Source organism: Protopterus annectens, chromosome 4.part1, assembly GCF_019279795.1.
Source record: "Protopterus annectens isolate FY-2018-M chromosome 4.part1, PAN1.0, whole genome shotgun sequence".
NCBI lineage: Eukaryota > Metazoa > Chordata > Ceratodontiformes > Protopteridae > Protopterus > Protopterus annectens.
The window spans coordinates 670,921,323-670,942,700 of record NC_056734.1 but is presented as its reverse complement, the minus strand read 5'-3'; the positions used below and the strand labels follow the sequence as shown (position 1 = coordinate 670,942,700).

General features: G+C 42.4%; 1 protein-coding gene across 1 annotated transcript in view; it reads right to left on the bottom strand.

Annotated features, from left to right (window-relative positions):
* The window catches only part of RYK (receptor like tyrosine kinase), a 1,434,429-nt gene that overhangs the window by 147,342 nt on the left and 1,265,709 nt on the right, over window positions 1-21,378 (bottom strand). Inside the window, exon 13 of the mRNA XM_044070454.1 lies at window positions 13,359-13,468. Within this exon, the coding sequence (XP_043926389.1) occupies window positions 13,359-13,468 (110 nt within the window). The remainder of the gene's footprint in view (window positions 1-13,358; window positions 13,469-21,378) is intronic.

Below are 21,378 nucleotides of genomic sequence, written 5' to 3'. Positions count from 1 at the left end.
CTGCAGTGGCAAAGCCAGCTCTGGATTTAGAGAAAATTGGCAAATGGCAATGCTTGGTGAAAGTATACACAGAACTCCAGGTAGCAGCTTCTAGGATGTCTTTGGTAAGGATACCTCTGAGTAAGGCTGTAGAGGTAGATGCAGCCCTGGTTGAATGGGGTCTAATCCCCTGTGGGATAGGTTTTCCATGGTGCTTACAGCAGAAATGAATGCATTGGCCTATCCATTTAGAAATGGTTTGCTTTGAAATAGCCTTCCCCTCTTTCCCTGCAGCAAATGCCACCAGCAGTTGTTCAGATTTCCTTTGAGATTTATTCCTGTCCAAGTAATATCCAAGTTGTCTGTGCACATCTAAGGAATGCAGTATCTGTTCCCCTTTGTTCTGTGGATTAGAAAAGAAGGTTGGCAAATGAATGGACTGATTAAGAGCCACATTGGATACCACCCTGGGCATGAAAGAGGGATTGGTCCCGAGGGACACCCTGTCCGCATGAAAGATGATGAAAGGCTCCACTGCCATAAGGGCCTGTAATTCAGATACCCTTCTTGCTGAAGTGATTGCTAAAAGGAAAGCTGTTTTCCAAGAAAGGAATTTTCACTCTGCAGTTGCAGCTGGCTCAAAAAGAGGGAGAGGGAGTTTTTCCAAAAAAAAAAAACTGAGGTCCCATGCAGGGGTTGGTGCTCTCCTGGGAGGTCTTAAGTTCTTGGCCCCTCTGAGATACTCCTTTAGCAGAGGATGAGAGAAGAGGGGAGGTTCTGTGTTGTAATGAGCTGAAATGGCAGAGGCATGGATTTTTATGGAAGAAAAAGATAGGCCCTTGTGAAGCATCTCATTTAAGTATTGTAGATTCTGAGGAATATTGGGCATAGCTGTGCTTATTCCTTGTGATTGGTTCCAGGCACAGAATATTTTCCATTTGTCAGCATAAGATTTTCTAGTACTAGGCCTTCTAGCCTCCAAAATGACATCCATCAGAGGTTTGCTGAGGGATGCCAAGGGTGAAATTAGATGATGAGCCACGCAGCAAGATTCAAGGTTTGGAGCTGCGTGTGCAGAATTTGGTAGTTCTGCTGAGACAGTAGGTAGGGTGTCTGAGGCAGGTGCCACGGTGGAAGGTGTGACACATTGCGCAGGAGTGGGTACACCAGTGTTGGCAAGGCCAGTCTGGAGCAATCAGAATCATTTTTGGTTTGTCCTGTCTGACTTTTAGTAGGACTTTGGAGAGCAGAGGCAGAGGTGGAAAGGCATAGACTGATCGTTTTTTTGAGCTGAAATGATAGAGCATCCACTTTCCAAGCTTTTTTGTGATGAATTCTTGTGCAGAATTTGTCCAACTGATAGTTCTGGGGTGAGGCAAAGAGATCTATGTCTGGGCTCCCCCATTTGCGTGTCAACATGTTGAAAATTCGTGGCTCCAGTTTCCATTCGTGTGGGTCCATAAGACTTCTGCTTAGTTCATCTGCCAGAGTATTCAGCTTTCCCATCAGGAATTGAGCTTGTAGTTGTATTTGGTAGGTCAAGGCCGTGTCCCACAATGCCATGGCTAGTGTGCAAAGGGGGTAGGAATGTGTACCCCCCTGCTTGTTTATGTACCACATAACTATGGTGTTGCCTGTCTTTATCATTAATTGTCCTGGATGAAGGTAGTCCTTGAAGGCTGTCAGTGCATTCTGTACAGCTACCATCTCTTTCGGATTGATATGAAGGTGCATTTGATTTGGGCTCCATTTGCCCTGAAAGCACTTCCCTGCCAGATGAGCCCCCCCCCCCCCGTCCCCCCAAGCACAGTCTGATGCGTCTGTAGTTAGGGTTTGGGCGGCAGGGAGTGGAGTGAATGGCAGTCCCTTGTTTTGGTGGTAGGCCTCTGCCCACCATAGGAACTCTAGTTGCAGGCAAGGTATGATAGGAATCATTGTTTTTAGGCTGTGACAACGCTGACTCCATAAACTTTTGAAGTACCACTGAAGTTTCCTCATATGCAGTCTTGCATATGGAATTAGAAGACTGCAGGAGGCCATGAAACCCAAGGCTTGCAGAATTTGTCTTGCAGATAGCTGTTTTTTTGTGGCCATCTGTTTGAAGTAAGTCACCAATTGAATTTGCTTTTCTAGCGTAAGGTAGGTCATCTGGACAGTTGTATTCAAGCTTGCACCCAGGAATGTAATTTTTTTTGAGAGGGTACCAGTTGTGATTTCTTTTTGTTTATGGTGTACCCCAGACAAGTTAGAACCCTTTTTACAAACGCCATATGCTTTAGAAGAATGTCCTTGTTTTCTGCCTGAATTAAACAATTGTCCAGGTATGGATATATTTGAATATTTCTTTGCCTGCAAAATGCAATTACTAGAGCCAGGCACTTTGTGAAGACCCTAGGTGCAGTAGATAAGCCAAAGGGCAGTGCAGAGAACTGGTAATGCAAGTAGCCTGCTTTGTAGCGGAGGTATCTTCTGCAAGATTCCCTGACTGGGATATGCAGGTAAGCCTCTTAAGTCTAGAGTTACCAACCAGGCATCTTTGCCTAGCATAGGTAGTAACTTTTGAAGAGTCAGCATTTTGAATTTTGGAATATCCAGAAATGTGTTTAGAGTGGATAAGTCCAGAATTGGACACCATGATTGGTCTTTTCTGGGTACCAGGAAAAGTCTTGAATAGAAACCTTGTCCCTTTTCCTCTTCTGGTACTGGCTGAATAGCCCCCATGTTCATGAGGGACAGAACTTGTTTCTGGGCTTCTACCCACTGATTTGGGGGCAGGTCTGGCCATCCGTTTGGGATTGGCAACATGTGGAAATGAAATCTGTGTCCCTGGGATACTATATTTAAAACTAACTCAACCCAACGCTCTGCATGTATGGAAAATGCACGGCCAAACCAATTACAATGCAAAACACCAGTGGCCAGCATAGAGAGTACACCAAGTACTCGGAAAATAATAATCACATAATAATCACAATGATACTTTATTCAGACTGGTTTCGGCTAGCCAGCCTTTTTCAGTGAACAAGCATTGTTCACAAGTATCTATGTGATTATTATCTGATTATTATTTTCCAAGTACTTGGTGTACTCTCTATGCTGGCCACTGGTGTTTTGCATACTATATTTAAAACCCATTTGTCCTGAGTAATAAGCTGCCAGTTTTGTGCATGAAGTGCCAGTTTTCCCTCCAAAGGGGCGGCTAAAAGGTAAGTGCTTGGTGAGTGTAGAGGGAAGTCATTGAGACTGTTTACCATAGGGAGGTGCCTTGTTGTTTCCAGATTTGGAGGTGGAGGCACCCCCCCCCCCCATTGTTTTGTTCTAAAAGTTCCTTGTGATTGAAACCTGGAGCCTTTGGAATGTCTGGATTTGACTTGAACGGCTGTCGAAGGGATTGGAAAGGACCAGTTCTTAGTAGGCCAGTGCCTACTAAATCTTGGAGGTTGCACTTGTAAGAAATCTTTCACAGTTGCATAGATTTAGCTTCATCTTCCATCTTTTTAACACTTCAGCCTTATTACCAAAGAGATGGTCCTGTTGTAAAGAAGCATCCAACATTTTGCTTTAACATGATCAGGCAGAGTTTCCTCTTTGAGCCAAGCATGCCTTCTTAGCACAGATTCAGTTACAGCAGCCCTGCAAGAGGCCTCCAAGGAATCAAAACCACATTGCAAAGTATGTTTTCCAACTTTTTCAGATGAATGTAATAAATCCTGTAAATCGTTACTTTCCACACAGTCAGAAATTAACATAATTTTCTGTTTAAGTAGTCCCATAATATGTTGTAGATATTTAAGCATATGAAATTGACAGTTTAAAGCCCTGATTGCCAAGGTTGCAGAAGTGTAAACCTTCTTACCCCATCTATCCAGCGCCCTGGAATCTCTATCAGAAGGGGTAGGATTTTTAGCAGTAGAGGCCTTAATGCCCTTGGGACCCTGAGAAATGGTTTCAGGATCAGCAATAGGGTTTTTGAAAAGGAATTTGTGGGAATGGGGAACCTTGTAGTATCTGTCTGGCTTACTTGGAGCCGGAGGCAGAGAATCATCAACAATGTCTAGAACAGGAGGTATAGCCAAAGGCCTATGCTGAGGAAGAAGAAGAAAATCCCCAAGTCTCTTTTTAGCTTCAGTGAAATCCTGACTTTTCCAGTGGAAGTGTTCCCTTAAGATATGTAAAGTTTCCCCAAAGGAAAAATCCTCAGGGGGAGAAACAGAAGGAATGGAGTCTTCTGCATCAGAGCCCTCATAAATAGGAATAGAAAAATCCTGTTCATTAGAAGAGTTGGAAGAAATATAATCCTGTTCAGAAGATTCATAATCAATGTCTTGCCTAGGCCTCTTAGAAGGAGGGGGTTGACTACCCCTGATCAGAGAAATTAAATCTTCAGCCATTTTGATCATTTGTTTTTTTAGGCAAAGGGGCCTGCACATGTGGCCCAGGCATCAGTTTTTTAGACACAGATTTAGATTTTGGCCTTGGCAAGGAATACAGTACAAATGAAAATCTTTATGAGGTATTTGCTTCCCACAAGTAATGCAATTATTAACTTTTACTGACATCAGTAAGGAGCAAGAAAAGGTTTCCCCAACAGGGTACTTCGCTTTAGTTGAAGACTTCGGTTCTGAAACTCGAAAACGAAATTTCAGGAGTCGGCCGACCTGCACTTGCGAACTGCTTCTGTTTCAGGCACTGCGGAGCAAGAAAGACTGATGTAATGGCATTGGCTGCATGTCTTATACCCCTACCAATCTGATGTCATGGAAGAAGGGACAGCAACCAACACAGGACCCAAGACACTGTTAATCAGGCCAACTGAGGGCAACCTGCCAGCAGATTACCCAAATGTAATGACTGCAACAGTGAAACACAAAGAACATCGGAGAGATTAGGTAATTAGCCAGGCTGCCAGGTTCAGGGTTTGAAGCTGAGGGTGCAGTGTCTGGCTCTCCTGCTGAGACAGCAGGGTAGGGGTCTGAGGTAGGTGCCATGGGGCTAGCTGGGACACACTGCGCAAGAGGGGGTACCAATGTTGGTGTGGCCAGTCCGGTGCAATCAGTATCATCGTTGGTTTGTCCTGTTTTATCTTTAGTAGCACTTTGGAGAGGAGAGGCAGAGGAGGAAAGGCATAAACTGATAGATTTTTCCAGCTGAAGGACAGAGCATCCACTTTCCAAGCTTGTTTGTGGGGAATCCTTGTGCAGAATTGGTAGTTCTAGGGGAGGCAAACAGGTCTATATCCGGAATCCCCCATTTCTTGATCAACATGTTGAAAATCTTTGGTTCCAGTTTCCACTCGTGTGGGTCCATGAGATTTCTGCTTAGTTCATCTGCCAGTGTATTTAGTTTTCCTGGCAGGAATTGAGCCTGTAGATGCACTTGGTAGCTCAAGGCAGTGTCTCAGAGCTATGGCTAGTCTACAGAGGGGGTAAGCATGGGTACCCCCTGCTTGTTTATGTACCACATAACAGTGGTGCTGTCCGTCTTTACCATTAATTGTCCTGGAAGAATGTGGTCCTTGAAGGCTGTGAGAGCATTCTGTACAGCTAACATTTCTTTTTGACTGATATGCAGGTGCATTTGACTTGGGTTCCATTTGCCCTGAATGCACTTCGCTGCCAGGTGAGCTCCCCCCATGCATGTCAGGGTTTGGGCGGCAGGGGGTAAAGTGAATGGCAGTCCCTTGTTTTGGTGGCAGGCCTCTGCCCACCAAAGGAATTCCGACCGTAGGCAAGTTATGATAGGAATCATTGCTTCTAGATCCTGAGAATGTTGACACCATAGGCTTTTTAGATACCATTGTAGTTTCCTCATATGCAGTCTTGCATATGGAATTAGTAGAATGCCAAGACCATGAACCCCAAGGCTTGCAGTATTTGCCTTGCAGATAGCAGGGTTTTTGTGGCCACTAGTTTGAAGTAAGTTGTCAAATGAATTTGTTTCTCTGCCGTGAGGAAAGCCATCTGGGAAGTTTTGTTCAAGCTTGCTCCCAGAAATATAATTTGTTGACAGGGTACCAGATGTGATTTCTTTTCGTTTATGGTGTACCCCAGACAAGTTAACACCTTTTCTGCAAATGCCAGATGATTCAGAAGTATGTCCTGGCTTTCTGCCTGAATTAGACAATCGTCCGGGTATGGGTATATTTGAATATTTCTTCACCTGCAAAATGCAATGACTGGAGCTAGACACTTTGTGAATACCCTTGGCGCAGTAGATAAGCCAAAGGGCAGTGCAGAGAACTGCTTTGAAACGTAGGTATTTTATGCAAGATTCCCTGATTGGGATGTGCAGGTAGGCTTCCTTTAAATCCAGTGTTGCCAACCAGGTATCTTTGCCTATCATGGGAAGCGACTGGTGAAGAGTTAGCATCTTGAATTTTGGAATCACCAAAAAGACAGGTCCAGGATAGGACACCATGAGTTGTCTTTTTCTGGGTACCAGGAACAGTCTTGAGTAGAAACCTTGTCCCTTTTCCTCTTCTTGTACAGTCTGAATAGCCTTTAATCTTGAGAGTACTTGCTTTTGAGCCTCTGCCCACTAATTCGGGGGTAGATCTGGCCAACCGTTTGGGGTTGGTACCGTGTGGAAGTGAAATCTGTATCCTTGGGAAACTATGTTTAAAACCCATTTGTCCTAGGTAATGAGTTCCCAGTTTTTTGCTTGCAAAGCAATCTTTCCCCCTAAAGGGGCAGTCAGTTGAGAAGTGCTTGGAAGTTGTAAAGCTAAGTCATTGAGACAGCTTACCATAGGGGGGGGGAGTCTTACTACTCCCTGACTTGGAAGTGGGAGCCCCTCACTGCTCAGTCCTGTGCGTACCCTGCAACTGAAGCCTGGGTGTTCTGCTGGTTCTGGATTTGAACTGAGAAGACCTGGATGAGGCAGGAAAGGACCGATTTTTTGAGGGCCAATGCCTACTAAATCTAGGAAGCTGCACTTGTAAGAAATCTTTAACAGTTTGCATAGATTTAGCTTTTTCCTCCATCTTTTTAAGAACTTCTTCTGCTATGTCGCCAAACAGGTGGTCCTGATTTAAGGGACCATCCAGCAATTTAGTTTTAACACGATCCAGCAAAGATTGCTCCTTAAGCCAAGCATGCCTTGTAAGTACAGACCCGGTGACAGCAGCCCTGCAAGATGCCTCTAGTGAATCAAAACCACATTGCAAAGTATGTTTTCCAACCTGTTCAGCAGAATGCATTAAATCCTGTAAATCCATATTTTCAGCACAATCAGGAATCAACATCATTTTCTGTTTAAGCAATCCAATAATATGCTGCTGATACTTTTAACGTATGAAACTGGCAAATAATCCTCTGGGGGGTGAAGCAGAGGGAATAGAGCCCTCTGCATCAGAATCCTCATAGGTAGAGAAGGATAAATCCTGGTCATCAGAGACGACAGAAATTTCAGAATCCTGGTCAGAAGTATCATAAGCAAATTCAGTCCTAGGTCTCAGAGGGGGAAGGTTGGCTTCCCCTGATAAAATTAATAAGGTCTTCAAGCCATTCTTATCATTTGTTTTTTAGGCATAGAGGCCTGACCATGCGGTCTGGGCGTCGGATTCCTAGGCATGGTTCGAGATTTAGGCCTAGAGGAAGAAGATGGCGTCTGTTTAATATGCAAGTCAGTAGGCCTGAATACACCCTCAGAAGCCAGTGCCTGCACAGCGGCTCCGGACCCTACCAAGGTAGAGACATCTGCAGGTTCCACAGTTGAAGCATCTTGCGGCATACCGGACTCCGAATGGGTCTCAGTAGAGGCCTGCGAATCTGAAGTAGCAGGTATATCAGGGGCTGCGAAAGCGCCTTACTGAGTACTGGCAAACTGGCAACTAGCTTAGGAGAAGTGTCGTCGGCAGCTTTGGACCTAGGTGGCCTGTCCCTGTCTTTATCTTTGCGTTTTTTCAGAATGTCGGTATTCGGGTTGTTTACAGAAGACATATCTGGAAAATTGAACCGAGCACCAAAATATTTAGAAGCAAAAATGTACCGACGATGAATAGTTTGTGGTTTAAATAACGTACAAAAGCGACAGCGAGGTACATCGTGGTCAGGGTCTAGGCAAGGAATACAGTACGAATGAAAATCTTTATGAGGTATTTGCTTTTCACAAGAAATACAATTATTGACTTTTACTGACATTGGTTAAGCGCAAAAAAAGTTTCCCCAACAGGGTACTTAGCTTTAGTTGAAAACTTTGGTTCTGAAACTCGAAAACGAAAATTTCAGGAGTCGGCCGACCGGCACTTGCAAACTGCTTCTGGCACCGCATGGAAAGAAAGACTGGTATAATGCCATCAGCTGCATGCTTTATACCCCTGACTACCTGACGTCACAGAAGATAAGACAGCAACCGACGCAGGACCCAAGACTTTGATAATCAGGCAGACTGAGGGCTACTGCAAGCAGATAACTCAAATGTGATGACTGCAACAGTGAAACACGAAGAACATCAAAAGTATGGAAAGCAAAGGGGGCATAAAGGCACAGATTCTATACTGCAACAGTGATACTGTTACTCACACATCATCTGTTTTGGTGAGCTTGTTCACATAACTGTACTAAATTCATCATATGGATCACTGCAGTAATGTAATTATTTATTCATGGGAAGGATACTAACATAGCTAGATGCCCCATGAGGAGGTGCAAGTCATAATATACCTGTAGACCACCCTGAGCTGACATTCTTGAAGGCTGTTGCTTTTCTAGAATATGTTTTCAAAAGTCCCTCCAGGGGTTCTTTGATGCTAAATCAATGCAACTCCTTACCAGCCCTTAACCAAACACTGGGGGGGGGTGCAAGTTTCTTTTTGTGTCGACTTCTTTTTAATATTTACAAGAATGAATAAATACAGCGAAAATTTGTGGCTGGACTTCGATCTGATGAAGCAAAGCCCTCTAAGAAGGAGAAAGCACTCATCACTTGAAATACTGAAATCCATAATTATTCGTACATGAGGCATCAGTGTTTTCTTTTTATTATTGTTTACCTCTATTTTTAATCTTATACGTTTTAAATACAGCTAAAATATCACTTTGGTTGTCTTTTAGCCCTAACATGGGAAAGGACTGAGGATTCCAAAAGTCACACCATTGTGCGTTTCTCCTGGAATTTTTTTCCATGGATCACTCTCCATCGGTTCTTAACTTCTGATCAGAGCTATAAATTTCAGTACACCTCGACAATTGGATCTTGACTTGAACTACAGACAGTCTGAAGAATCACTTTGTCACCTACTGCACGTCCTTGGGGTGCAGGAGGAAACTAAAGCACTTGATGAAATCCACGTGGAAACACAGAAGTTGCGTGGACTCCACTCTGAAGGCATAAAAGGTTAATAACTTAACTGGAGGACCAAGCAGTGTAAGACAGAGAAATTACAAAAACATACTATACAAACTTTCAATACACTAATCTAAACCACCACAAACTTTTTTGGTCCCTTGTCAACATACGTCTGCATCCTGGCCACACTACCCAACCAAGCCCTTCCACTAACTGCACTGCCATCCAATTCAATACACATTTTATTAACATAGTAACATTTCTTTTAAACAATTCTTATCACGTGTAATTTCCTCACTTTCTCCAGTGTAAAATAATCCCAACACATCTGAGTATGAACCATCCCCACATCCTCCATCAGGAAATAACTTCAAACTGAAGTCAACCACACTTGCCCCAATCAACTGTCTTGAACAGTATATTAAACTTGCAGCAAACACACTAGCTTACTCTACCTCCATCCTAATAAACTGGTCCATCACAAAAAGCGGTGTCCTTAAAATTTGGAAATAATCTTATGTCCTACTCCTATTCAAAAGTGATGCCTTTACTGATATCTCCATTTACAGGCCAATAGCTATTTTGTTTCACCCTATCTAAAGTATTAGAAAAATGTTTCCAGTCCCAGCTACTTAAATTTGTTACAACATACAATTTTAACCCCGCAAAAACTGTTTCCGACTGCACTATCAGTATAATAGCTTTTCTCAGCTTTGCTACTACCATCAATGTTGACATGAATGAAGGGAACATATTAGTAGCACTTTTCCTTGATTTTTTTTAAGGCTTCTGACTCCATGTCTCACCAAAAGCTGCTCTACAAACCCTCCTCCCTAGGATTAACACTTATCTCTCACCTGGTTCAACAGCTACCTCTGTGATAAACTAAGCTGCAAAATGGGAAAACATGTCCATTTCTCTCAGTAAACATACCTTGGGCCTTTGCTATTCAATGTTTTAATAAATTATCTACATACTGCAAGCAAACATGCTGAGTGTATGCTCCATATGCACTCCTAAAAACCTACAATAACTTCAAACCCCAAAACAGGAATCCTTCAACTCCATTAAAACATAGCTCCACAACTCTCAACTACTAGTAAACCACAAGACCACCAAACTTATTCTGTTTACACCTAAACAATACGCTGACAAACCTCTTCTCTTACCACACCAAAATTGAACTTGTAACACATACAAAGTTCTTAGGTGTCATTATAGATGATGTCATGAAATGTGACTGCCACATAAAGCAAGCTTTCAACTTGGAACCCTATAATGAGCAAACCTCACTGACCAGGTTAGGCAAATTATTACCTGTACTCAACGGTTACCCACCATCCTACATGTTGCTCTTATATTTGTCAATCTGCAAGCTAGCCATATAACCATGCAAGAAAAATGCTTCAACAAACTAGCTAAATTTGTAGCTGATGTGCCTTATACAGCCTATCACAGTATGGTACTAAGCAGATTAATTGGTTAGAATTGCCTCACTATCTAATATTCACACAACTAAAAACTGTTCAGTCTCATTTTCCAGCCCAAAAAATACTACTCAGCCTTACTACCCCCTTCTAGGATTCTTTGCTCTACTGAAATTTCTAAGACACCCAATTAAATCACGTAATGCTCAAGACTCATTGTATTATTCTCATATCTCTAAAGTCTGTAATACTATTCCCCCTTTCACTCAGACAAAACAACCTGAAATCCTTCAAGCTACTACTGAAACAACACCTAAAGGTCTCATGGATTTGCTCATGTATCACGCCTGGCTAATCCCCCTGCAATATCCTTTCCACTCTACTGTATCATGCTCTAAACTGACTACTTGGCCAGTAATCTTCTCTCTTATCTGGTATGAGTATGTCTATGTGGCTACACACACTGTACCATATCGCCTCAACTCTACATTCTTATGAAAGCTTATTTTACCAGTGTCCTACTATTATAAATACTGTGGGTCTAAACACTCATGGTCTACCTTTGAATGATTTTTCACATTACTGTGTTGCCTATATCATGGCTAAGTACTTGACTAACTGCCCCTGTGGGCCATTTTAAGCCTAACCAATTTACCATTTTATGAGAATTAAATCCTGTACCTTGTGTCTGTGAGGGAAGTACTTTAACCATTATGCCAACTCCTCCTTCATGATTATAGTACATTTGCATTATGACAATTCATATGTACCTTGTCAATGCTTTTGTTTTTTCACTATTGTATACTCAATCTTTTTTTTTTTACAGTATACTCAAATGATTCATCACACTATGTATGTATGTATGTATGGTGCATTCTCTGCATCCTCGAGCATTTTTTTCCTTGGGACTCTGCTGAAAAGGGGTTTTCTACCCAGTCAGACTTTCCTGGTCAACAAAAGCAATAAATAAAACTAAAAAAACACACATAAGTGCAATCTACTGGCACTTCCCTAATGTGAAGAGATCAGTGGCAGATCCAGAGTTTAGAAGATCTTGTGTTCCAGCTTCCATTACTGACTGCTGGGTCTGGTCCTGCGTAGCTTGTCTGTCACTGTGCTCAGGGCTAGAAGAATATAGTAAGTGTGGAGATTCAAGCTTAGTTGGGAAGCTATCTTCTATACCATCACAGCTAGAGAGTGCATACCACTTTTTTATAATATGCCTCCTAATGGTGCTGTTGTCTGTTATCTTCAAGGTCTATGACACGATTTGAAGATTCTCAGCTTTAGAATCAGTGCCACCGTCTCTTTCACATCAATATGCCTGCAAGCATCATTTGTTCATCTCTTCTTCTCCTTTAGGTGGGCCAATTGCACCTCCAGACTACATCTCAGACATTCATGGCGATGATCTTTAGTGCCTCAAGGATCACAAATGACAACCACTGATTATAATCTCCACTGGTTGGGACCACCATGCAAACTCCTTTCTGATAGTGGGAATCACATGCATCACTTTACATAAAGTGAGTTTCTGCTGCTGCCAATGATTTCAGAGATATCGCTGTATTTTTATTTATTTATTTATTTTTTACAAGTGTAGTCTGGCTAGGGGAATAATTAAGCTACAAGGCTGATTAATGGTTAAAAGCCATCAGGAAAAATCTGACAGGTGAGTTCTCTGAAACAGATTTCAAAAACAAACCTTTAACTGAGAGGCCTTATTCTTTAGCAGTAACAGTATGCCCCACTCTGTGTATTGTAAAGCTCCCAAAAAAATCCTTGTCTTTCCTTGTGCTGCACTTGACTTGTGCAAGTTCAGTAAGAATGTTAAATGGGTTAAACACTGCAAGGTGTACCTCAGATATCTCTGAATATCCTCCACCAAGGTGCCTGTGTTTTAATCAATCATTGACACAAAGGCAAATGTGTGGTCCTATATCCTTAAGAAGACAAACACTAAGGCTAAGTATTCTGTGAACACCCTGGGTGCAGTGGACTGCTCACAGGGCAAAGAGGTGAACTAACTGTAACCTCATCCCTCTCTGAACTTAACTATCATATATTGCCTGTGGTTACCTTAACTATCATATACTGCCTGTGTTCCCCATAAATGGCAATGTGAAGATCTGCATCCTACAAATCCAGCATGATCAAGGCAGCCCTTGATAACAAGAGTGAAGCCAGAGACTGGCGGGTTAGTTTCTGTGAATGTTTAAAGTGGGTTAAGTGCTACAAGATCAGCCCAGAGATCTGTTAGCTAACATTTCAGCACTCTAATATCAAAATGTAACCTTTCAGTGGAGAAGTTATGCCTAAACATAGAAAGGGTGAGGCCAAGTGCATCCTTCTAGGCCTGCAGCCATTGAAATTCCCTTGTGCATGTCTCAGGTAAGCCTCTTCCAAGACCAATTATTTCACTATGGACGACGCTACAGGGAAGAGGAAAGATCAACTTTAACTGCACACAACAAATAGAATGAATGAATGAATAAAAAATAAACTCCAGCTTGCCCTTCAACCTCTGAAAACTGACACAAACAAGTAACCAGGTACCTTTCCAGGAAACTACAAAACTGATGGAGTTAACTTACTGAAAACATGAACATGGTACTGAGCGAGTGCAAAACAAACCAACTGTGGAAGAATAAAGATTTGACTTACACACAGTTTCTGGCAGCCAGGTCTTTGTGAATGACCTCTCTCCGGGCTAAGTAGCTCATCCCACAAGCTATCTGAATAGCCATGTGCACAAGATCCTGCTGAGAAATAGCCTGCAACATACACAATGGAAAAATGCAAAAACTACTCACTTAGAAAGTTAGACATTGGATGACAACATTCAAATCCATAAAAGAATCTCAAAGTGCAGCAGTCTAAAGAGCAAATACAGACTTTCAAAAGAAAACCAGCTTTTTGACAGACGCAGTAGCCCTTGCTCACCATTATAAATTAGATACTAAAATTGGTACTTTGACAAATACATACACCTTCCTAGTGGACTACAAACCATGGGGAAAATAAGTATTCTTAATGAGATTTAAGTACACATGGGGTAACATCAACTCACTGCTGGCAGGTGTAACACACAGTATTATTCTACTTTCAATACTATCAATGAAAGTTTTTTGAAAATGAGCCATTGCTTCTACCACTCAGCCTTTGTAGTTCAGAACTTGCCCTTTCAGTCTACATAAGCATCAGCCTTTACAGTGTTTTCGTTTTTCATTAGCCCTGAATTAAATGTGTGTAATGGAAAAGATAGCACAACTAATCTGCAATATTTTCACAGGCAGTTCTACTCAAAGAGTTAGAGAGAAATAAAGACTCACTAGTCTTCATATGTCAGATGGCCATCACTTCCTAACAATCACAGCAATGCAATGCCTGGAACTTCTTTAGCCAGCAATCACATAGCTTATGGTTATCTTAACTATTATATTAAAGGACAATGTGCCTCTCACTTACCAAGCAGACATATATCTATGATTCATTTTGCTATGACCTCCTTCAATCTATTCTGGGTGACACGGAGTTGAAGCTTATCCCACACTCACCAGGCAGGTACAAGACATACAAGTAACCTTGGCCAGGATGCCATTGCAGCATCACAGAGCATGTGTGTGTGTGAGCATGCACACAGTATTTAAAAAAAAAAAAAAAAAATACTGCATCCATCCACTGGCAATCCGCTAATACATAAGCAAAATCCCAGTGCATTGTGCAAGTCAGGTCAACTCAATGTTTGTGAGAGTAAACAAACAGCAAGACAGTGTTTCCAGACTAAAATAAAGCTGCAAAGCAAGAAAGTTTAAATCTTCACATCCTTAGAATACTGTTAAATGCTATTTTGCTGCAATGCAACAACTTTCTAGAAATATCATGTTAGTATAATAGCATACTTTCCATGCAGAACATGATGCACTGCTCACTGCATACCTACACTAAACACAGTTAATACCACTACAGGCAGGAATGAAACACATTGAATAAACAAAAGAAGATACACTGCCCACCATGCATAGACCTTGTGTAATATATTTTGATGGCCCATGAAAGAATACTATTTTAATTTGCACTTGCCAACTGCCTCACATATTTTCTAATCAGTACTTGTAAACTAAGAATGATACTGCTGCCAAGTCAAGAGAAAGAACTTCAGGTTGCTACAGACTCCTTAAAAAATTACAGATCTTTCTAAAGCTGTATAAAAAATTAAGGAATAACTTCCAACACTGCAAAAGAGTTCATCCATGATAGTATTACCCATTCTGACCACATAGGTATAGCTAATGCATCCACAGACAGATTTAGTGATAACTAACCACCTTACCAATAGTGTTGTTGCAACTATCTGTGAGAATTTAAATTTTCCTGTAACTGGAACAAGTATTAGAATCATTACCAAAGGCTAAAAATACTACTTCCACAGGACCAGACATCATACCAGGCTGAATTCTCATCAGTATCAACTATGCACTACCTGAGCCTCCACTTAAACTGTTCAACCTCAGCCTATCTACAGGGTTTGCTCCTGATGTCTGGAGAGCATCCATTGTGACTCCCCTACACAAAGGTGGCACCTCTACAGCCCCAGGTAATTACAGACCCATCAGCCTTACCAACCTTATATGAAAACCCATGCAATATATCATAGCAGAACACATTTGTGCAGACATAAGCATTTTACTTGATATAGTTCCCCATCAGTTTGTTTTTGTGAAAGGCAGATCCTGTCTCCTGAACCTATTAAGCTTCTTTGAAAAGGTCACAGAGGATGTGGACTGTGGTTATTCTGTGCACTCTGCTCATCTCAACCTGGTCACTATGTTGGTGCTACTGAAAAATTAGACAAGCTTAAAGTAAACCCCTACGCCTGCTGGATTTCAAACTGGCTATCCAACAGATCCCATATTGTGAATCTTGCTGGTTCCCTCTATGAATATAAACATGTAACTAGTAGGGTGTCACAGGGATCAGTTCTGAGTCCTCACCTGACATTTATTTTGTAGACATCAAGCCAATATCCATGAAGCGTGGTTGACCAGGATAGTTGACGACTGGAAACGTACAGTAGTGTACACTTACCATAAATGTAGATGTTCGAGAGTATTCACTGTTGCAGTCATTACATTTGAGGTAATCTGCTGGCAGGTTGCCCTCAGTTGGCCTGATTAACAAAGTCTTGGGTCCTGCATCGGTTGCTGTCCCTTCTTCCATGACGTCAGGTCGTCAGGGGTATAAACATGCAGCAGACGCCATTGCCTCAGTTTTTCTTGCCCCAGATGTCAGATGCCTCCAAATGGGGAGATATATATATATAAATAAAATTTAAAACACAAAAAATATAACTCCAAACAAAAGCAAATACACCAACAAGGCTTTTAAACATAGTAAAAGAAAGTAGAGGTATAGTAAGAGAAATACAGGGGGCTGAAGGTTGGGTAACCAGGACTGCAACAGTGAATACACTCGAACATCTACATTTATGGTAAGTGTACACGACTGTACTATGTTCTTTGTGTTTCACTGTTGCAGTCATTACATTTGGGTAGATTCCCAAAGCTAAGGTTGGGAGGATGGATTTATACAGCATTAGGGCCAGCTATAAGGCCCTGCAGGACAGCAGTGGCAAAGCCAGCTCTGGATTTAGAGAAGAAAGGTTAAGTGGTAATGCTTGGTGAACGTATGAACTGAGCTCCAGGTAGCAGCTTCTAGAATGTCTCTGGTAGGAACACCTCTGAGAAAGGCAGTAGAAGTAGATGCAGCCCTGGTGGAATGAGATCTGATCCCCTGGGGGATAATTTTACCATGGTGCATATAGCAGAAACGAATACAATAGCTTATCCAATTTGAAAGAGCCTTTCCCTCTGCCCCTGCAGCAAATGCCACCAGTAGTAGTTCAGATTTTCTTAGAGATTTTGTCCTGTTTAAGTAAAATCTAAGTTGTCTGTGTACAACCAAGGAATGCAGAATTCGCTCCCCCTTGTTCTGTGGATTAGGAAAGAAAGTTGGCAAATGAATGGTCTGATTAAGAGCCACACTGGATACCACTTTAGGCATGAAGGATAGGATGGCTCTGAGAGACACCCTGTCCGCATGAAAAATAATGAAAGGCTCCACTGCCATAAGAGTTTGTAATTCAGAAATCCTTCTAGCTGAAGTGACTGCTAAAAGGAAGGCTGTTTTCCAGGAGAGAAATTTTAAGTCTGCAGTAGCAGCTGGCTTGAAAGGAGGGAGTGTGAGTTTTTCCAATACAAAATTGATATCCCAGGCAGGGGTTGGAGCTCTCCTGGGTGGTCTTAAGTTTTTGGCCCCTCTGAAATACTGCTTTAGCAGAGGATGAGAGAAGAGGGGAGGTGCTGTGTTGTAATGAGCTGAAATGGCAGAGGCATGGATTTTTATGGAAGAAAAGGGCAGGCCCTCGTGAAGAATCTCAGTTAAGTATTGTAAAATCTGAGGAATACTGGGCGCTGCTGTGCTTATTCCTTGTGATTGGTTCCAGGCACAGAATCTTTTTCATTTGTTAGCATAAGATTTTCTAGTACTAAGCCTTCTCACCTCCAAAATGACATCCAACTCAGGTTTGCTGAGGGATGCTAAATGTGAATTTATGTGATTAGCCACGCTGCAAGATTCAAAGTTTGAAGATGAATGTGCAGAATTTGGTTGTTCTGCTGAGACAGTAAGAGGTCTGAGGTAGGTGCCACGGTGGAAGGTGTGACACATTGCGCAGGAGTGGGTACCAGTGTTGGCGAGCCCAGTCTGGAGCAATCAGAATCATTTTTGGTTTGTCCTGCTTGATTTTTAGTAGAACTTTGGAGAGCAGAGGCAGAGGGGGAAAAGCATAGACTGATAGGTTTTTCCAGATGAATGATAGATCATCCACTTTCCAAGCTTTTTTGTGAGGAGTTCTTGTGCAGAATTTGTCCAACTGATAGATCTTTTTGCCTCACCCCAGAACTATGTCTGGACTCCCCCATTTGCATGTCAACATGTTGAAAATCCATGGTTCCAGTTTCCATTCATGTGGGTCCATGAGATTTCTGCTTAGATAGTCTGCCAGAGTATTCAGCTTTCCTGGCAGGAATTGAGCTTGTAGTTGTATTTGGTAGGTCAAGGCCGTGTCCCACAATGCCATGGCTAGTCTGCATAGGGGGTAGGAATGTGTACCCCCCTGCTTGTTTATGTACCACATAACTGTGGTGTTGTCTGTCTTTATTATTAATTGTCCTGGATGAAGGTAGTCATTGAAGGCGGTCAGCGCATTCTGTACAGCTAGCATCTCTTTCTGATTGATATGAAGGTGCATTTGATTTGGGCTCCATTTGCCCTGAATACACTTCCCTGCCAGATGAGCCCCCCCAAGCATAGTCTGATGCGTCTGTTGTTAGGGTTTGGGTGGCAGGGGGTGGAGTGAATGGCAGTCCCTTGTTTTGGTGGCAGGCCTCTGCCCACCATAGGAACTCTAGTTGCAGGCAAGGTACGACAGGAATCATTGCTTCTAGGCTGTGACAATGTTGAATCCATACACTTTTTAAGTACCACTGATGTTTCCTCATATGCAGTCTTGCATATGGAATTAGAAGAATGCAGGAGGCCATGCACCCCAAGGCTTGCAGAATTTGTCTTGCAGATAGCAGGGTTTTTGTGGCCACCTGTATGAAGTAAGTCACCAACTGAATTTGCTTTTCTGGCGTAAGATAAGCCATCTGGGCAGTTGTATTCAAGCTTGCACCCAGGAATGTAATTTTTTGAGAGGGTACCAGTTGTGATTTCTTTTCATTTATTGTGTACCCTAGACAAGTTAGTACCCTTTTTTACAAACTCCAGATGCTTTAGAAGAATGTCCTTGTTTTCTGCCTGAATTAGACAATCGTCCAGGTATGGATATATTTGAATATTTCTTTGCCTGCAAAATGCAATTACTGTAGCCAGGCACTTTGTGAAGACCCTGGGCACAGTAGATAAGCCAAAGGGCAGTGCAGAGAACTGGTAATGCAAATAGCCTGCTTTGAAGCGGAGGTACCTTCTGCAAGATTCCCTGATTGGGATATGCAGGTAAGCCTCCTTTAAGTCTAGAGTTACCAACCAGGCATCTTTGCCTAGCATAGGAAGTAACTGTTGAAGAGTCAGCATCTTGAATTTTGGAATGTCCAGAAATGTGTTTAGAGTAGATAAGTCCAGAATTGGAAGCCATGATTTGTCTTTTCTGGGTACCAGGAAAAGTATGGAATAGAAACCTTGTCCCTTTTCCTCTTCTGGTACTGGTTGAATAGACCCCATGTTCATGAGGGACAGAACATGTTTCTGGGCCTCTGCCCACTGATTTGGGGGCAGGTCTGGCCATCCATTTGGGATTGGCAACATGTGGAAATGAAATCTGTATCCCTGGGATACTATATTTAAAACACATTTGTCCTGGGTTATAAGTTGCCAGTTTCTTGCATGAAGTGCCAGCTTTCCCCCTAAAGGGGCTGCTAAAAGATAAGTGCTTGGTGAGTGCAGAGGGAAGTCACTGACACTGTTTACCATAGGGAGGTGCCTTGTTGGTTCCAGATTTGGAGGTGGAGGCACCCCATTGCTTTGTTCTAAAGGTCCCTTGTGACTGAAACCTGGAGCCTTTGGAATGTCTGAGTTTGACTTGAGTGGCTCTCAAAGGAACTGGAAAGGACCAGTTCTTAGTAGCCCAGTGCCAACTAAATCTTGGAGGTTGCACTTGTAAGAAATCTTTGACAGTCCTGTTGTAAAGGAGCATCTAATAATTTTCCTTTAACATGATCAGGCTGAGTTTGCTCTAAGCCAAGCACGCCTTCTTAACACAGACCCAGTTACAGCAGCCCTGCAGGAGGCCTCCAAAGAATCAAAACCACATTGCAAAGTATGCCTTCCAACTTGTTCAGTTGAATGCAATAAATACTGTAAATCTTTATTTTCCACACAGTCAGAAATTAACATCATTTTCTGTTTAAGCAGTCCCATAATATGCTGTTGATATTTAAGCATGTGAAATTGAAAGTTTAAAGCCCTGATTGCCAAGGTTGCAGAAGTGTAAACCTTCTTACCCATCTACCCAGCTCCCTGGAGTCTCTTATCAGAAGGGGTAGAATTTTTAGCAGTAGAGGCCTTAATGCCCTTGGGACCCTGAGAAATGGTTTCAGGGTCTGTAATAGGATTTTTGAAAAGGAATTTGTGGGAGTCAGGAACCCTATAGTATCTGTCTGGCTTACAAGGAGTCAGAGGCAGAGAATCAGGAGCCATACTAGATTCTGAAAAAAACATCAACAATGTCAAGAACAGGAGGTATAGCCAAAGGTCTATGCTGAGAAAGAAGAAGAAAATCCCTAAGTCTCTTTTTAGATTATGAGAAAGCCTGACTTTCCCAGTGGAAATGTTCCGTTAAGGTATGTAAAGTTTCCCCAAAAGAAAAATACTCAGGGGGAGAAGCAGAAGGAATGGAATCTTCTGCATCAGAGTCCTCATAAGTAAGTATAGACAAATCCTGTTCATTATAAGAGTCAGAAAAAATAGAATCCTGTTCAGAGGATTCATAATCAATGTCTTGCCTAGACCTCTTAGAAGGAGGGGGTTGGCTACCCCTGATCAGAGTAATTAAATCTTCAACCATTTTGATCATTTGTTTTTTAGGCATAGGGGCCTGCACATGTAACCCAGGCGTCGGTTTTTAGACACAGATTTAGATTTTGGCCTTAGTTTTGAAGATGGCATTGGTCTAATATACAAATCTGTAGGCCTGAAAACGCCCTCAGAAGCCAGTGCCTGCACAGCGGCTCCGGATCCATCTAAGGGAGAGACATCCGCAGGTTCCATAATTAAAGCATCTCACGGCATACCGGACTCTGAATGGGTCTCAGTAGTGGCCTGCGAATCAGAAGTAGTGGGTAACAGGGGCTGCGAAAGCGCCTCACTGACTACTGGCGACTGGCTTAGGAGAAGCGTCGTAGTCAGTTTTGGACCTTGATGGTCTGTCTCTGTCTTTTTCTTTGCGTTTTTTTAGGTATTCCGGTAGTCGGATTGCTAACCGACATTTCTGGATTATTAAATCGTGAGCCAAAATATTTAGAAGCAAAAATATACTGAGGTTTAATAGTGCGTTGATTAAATTTAGCACAAAACTGACAGCAAGTTAAGTTGTGGTCAGGGCCTAAGCAAGGAATACAGTACAAATGAAAATCCTTATGAGGTATTTGCTTCCTACAAGTAATGCAATTATTAACTTTTACTGACATCGGTAAGGAGCAAGAAAAAGTTTCCCCAATGGGGTACTTAGCTTTTAGTTGAAGACTTCGGTTCTGAAACTCGAAAACAAAACTTTCAGGAGTCGGCCGACCGGCACTTGCAAACTGCTTCTGCTTCGGGCACTGCGTGGCAAGAAAGACTGATGTAATGGCGTCGGCTGCATGTTTTATACCCCTGACGACCTGACGTCATGGAAGAAGGGACAGCAACCGACGCAGGAACCAAGACTTTGCTAATCAAGCCGACTGAGGGCAACCTGCCAGCAGATTACCCCAAATGTAATGACTGCAACAGTGAAACACGAAGAACATCTGGACACTTTTAAGCTCATCCACTGGAGAAACAGATCCACAATGCCTGGAATATGCACACACATGGTGTGTATCAAAAACGGTCTCAAAATAAATGAAATATAGTGCAGGAC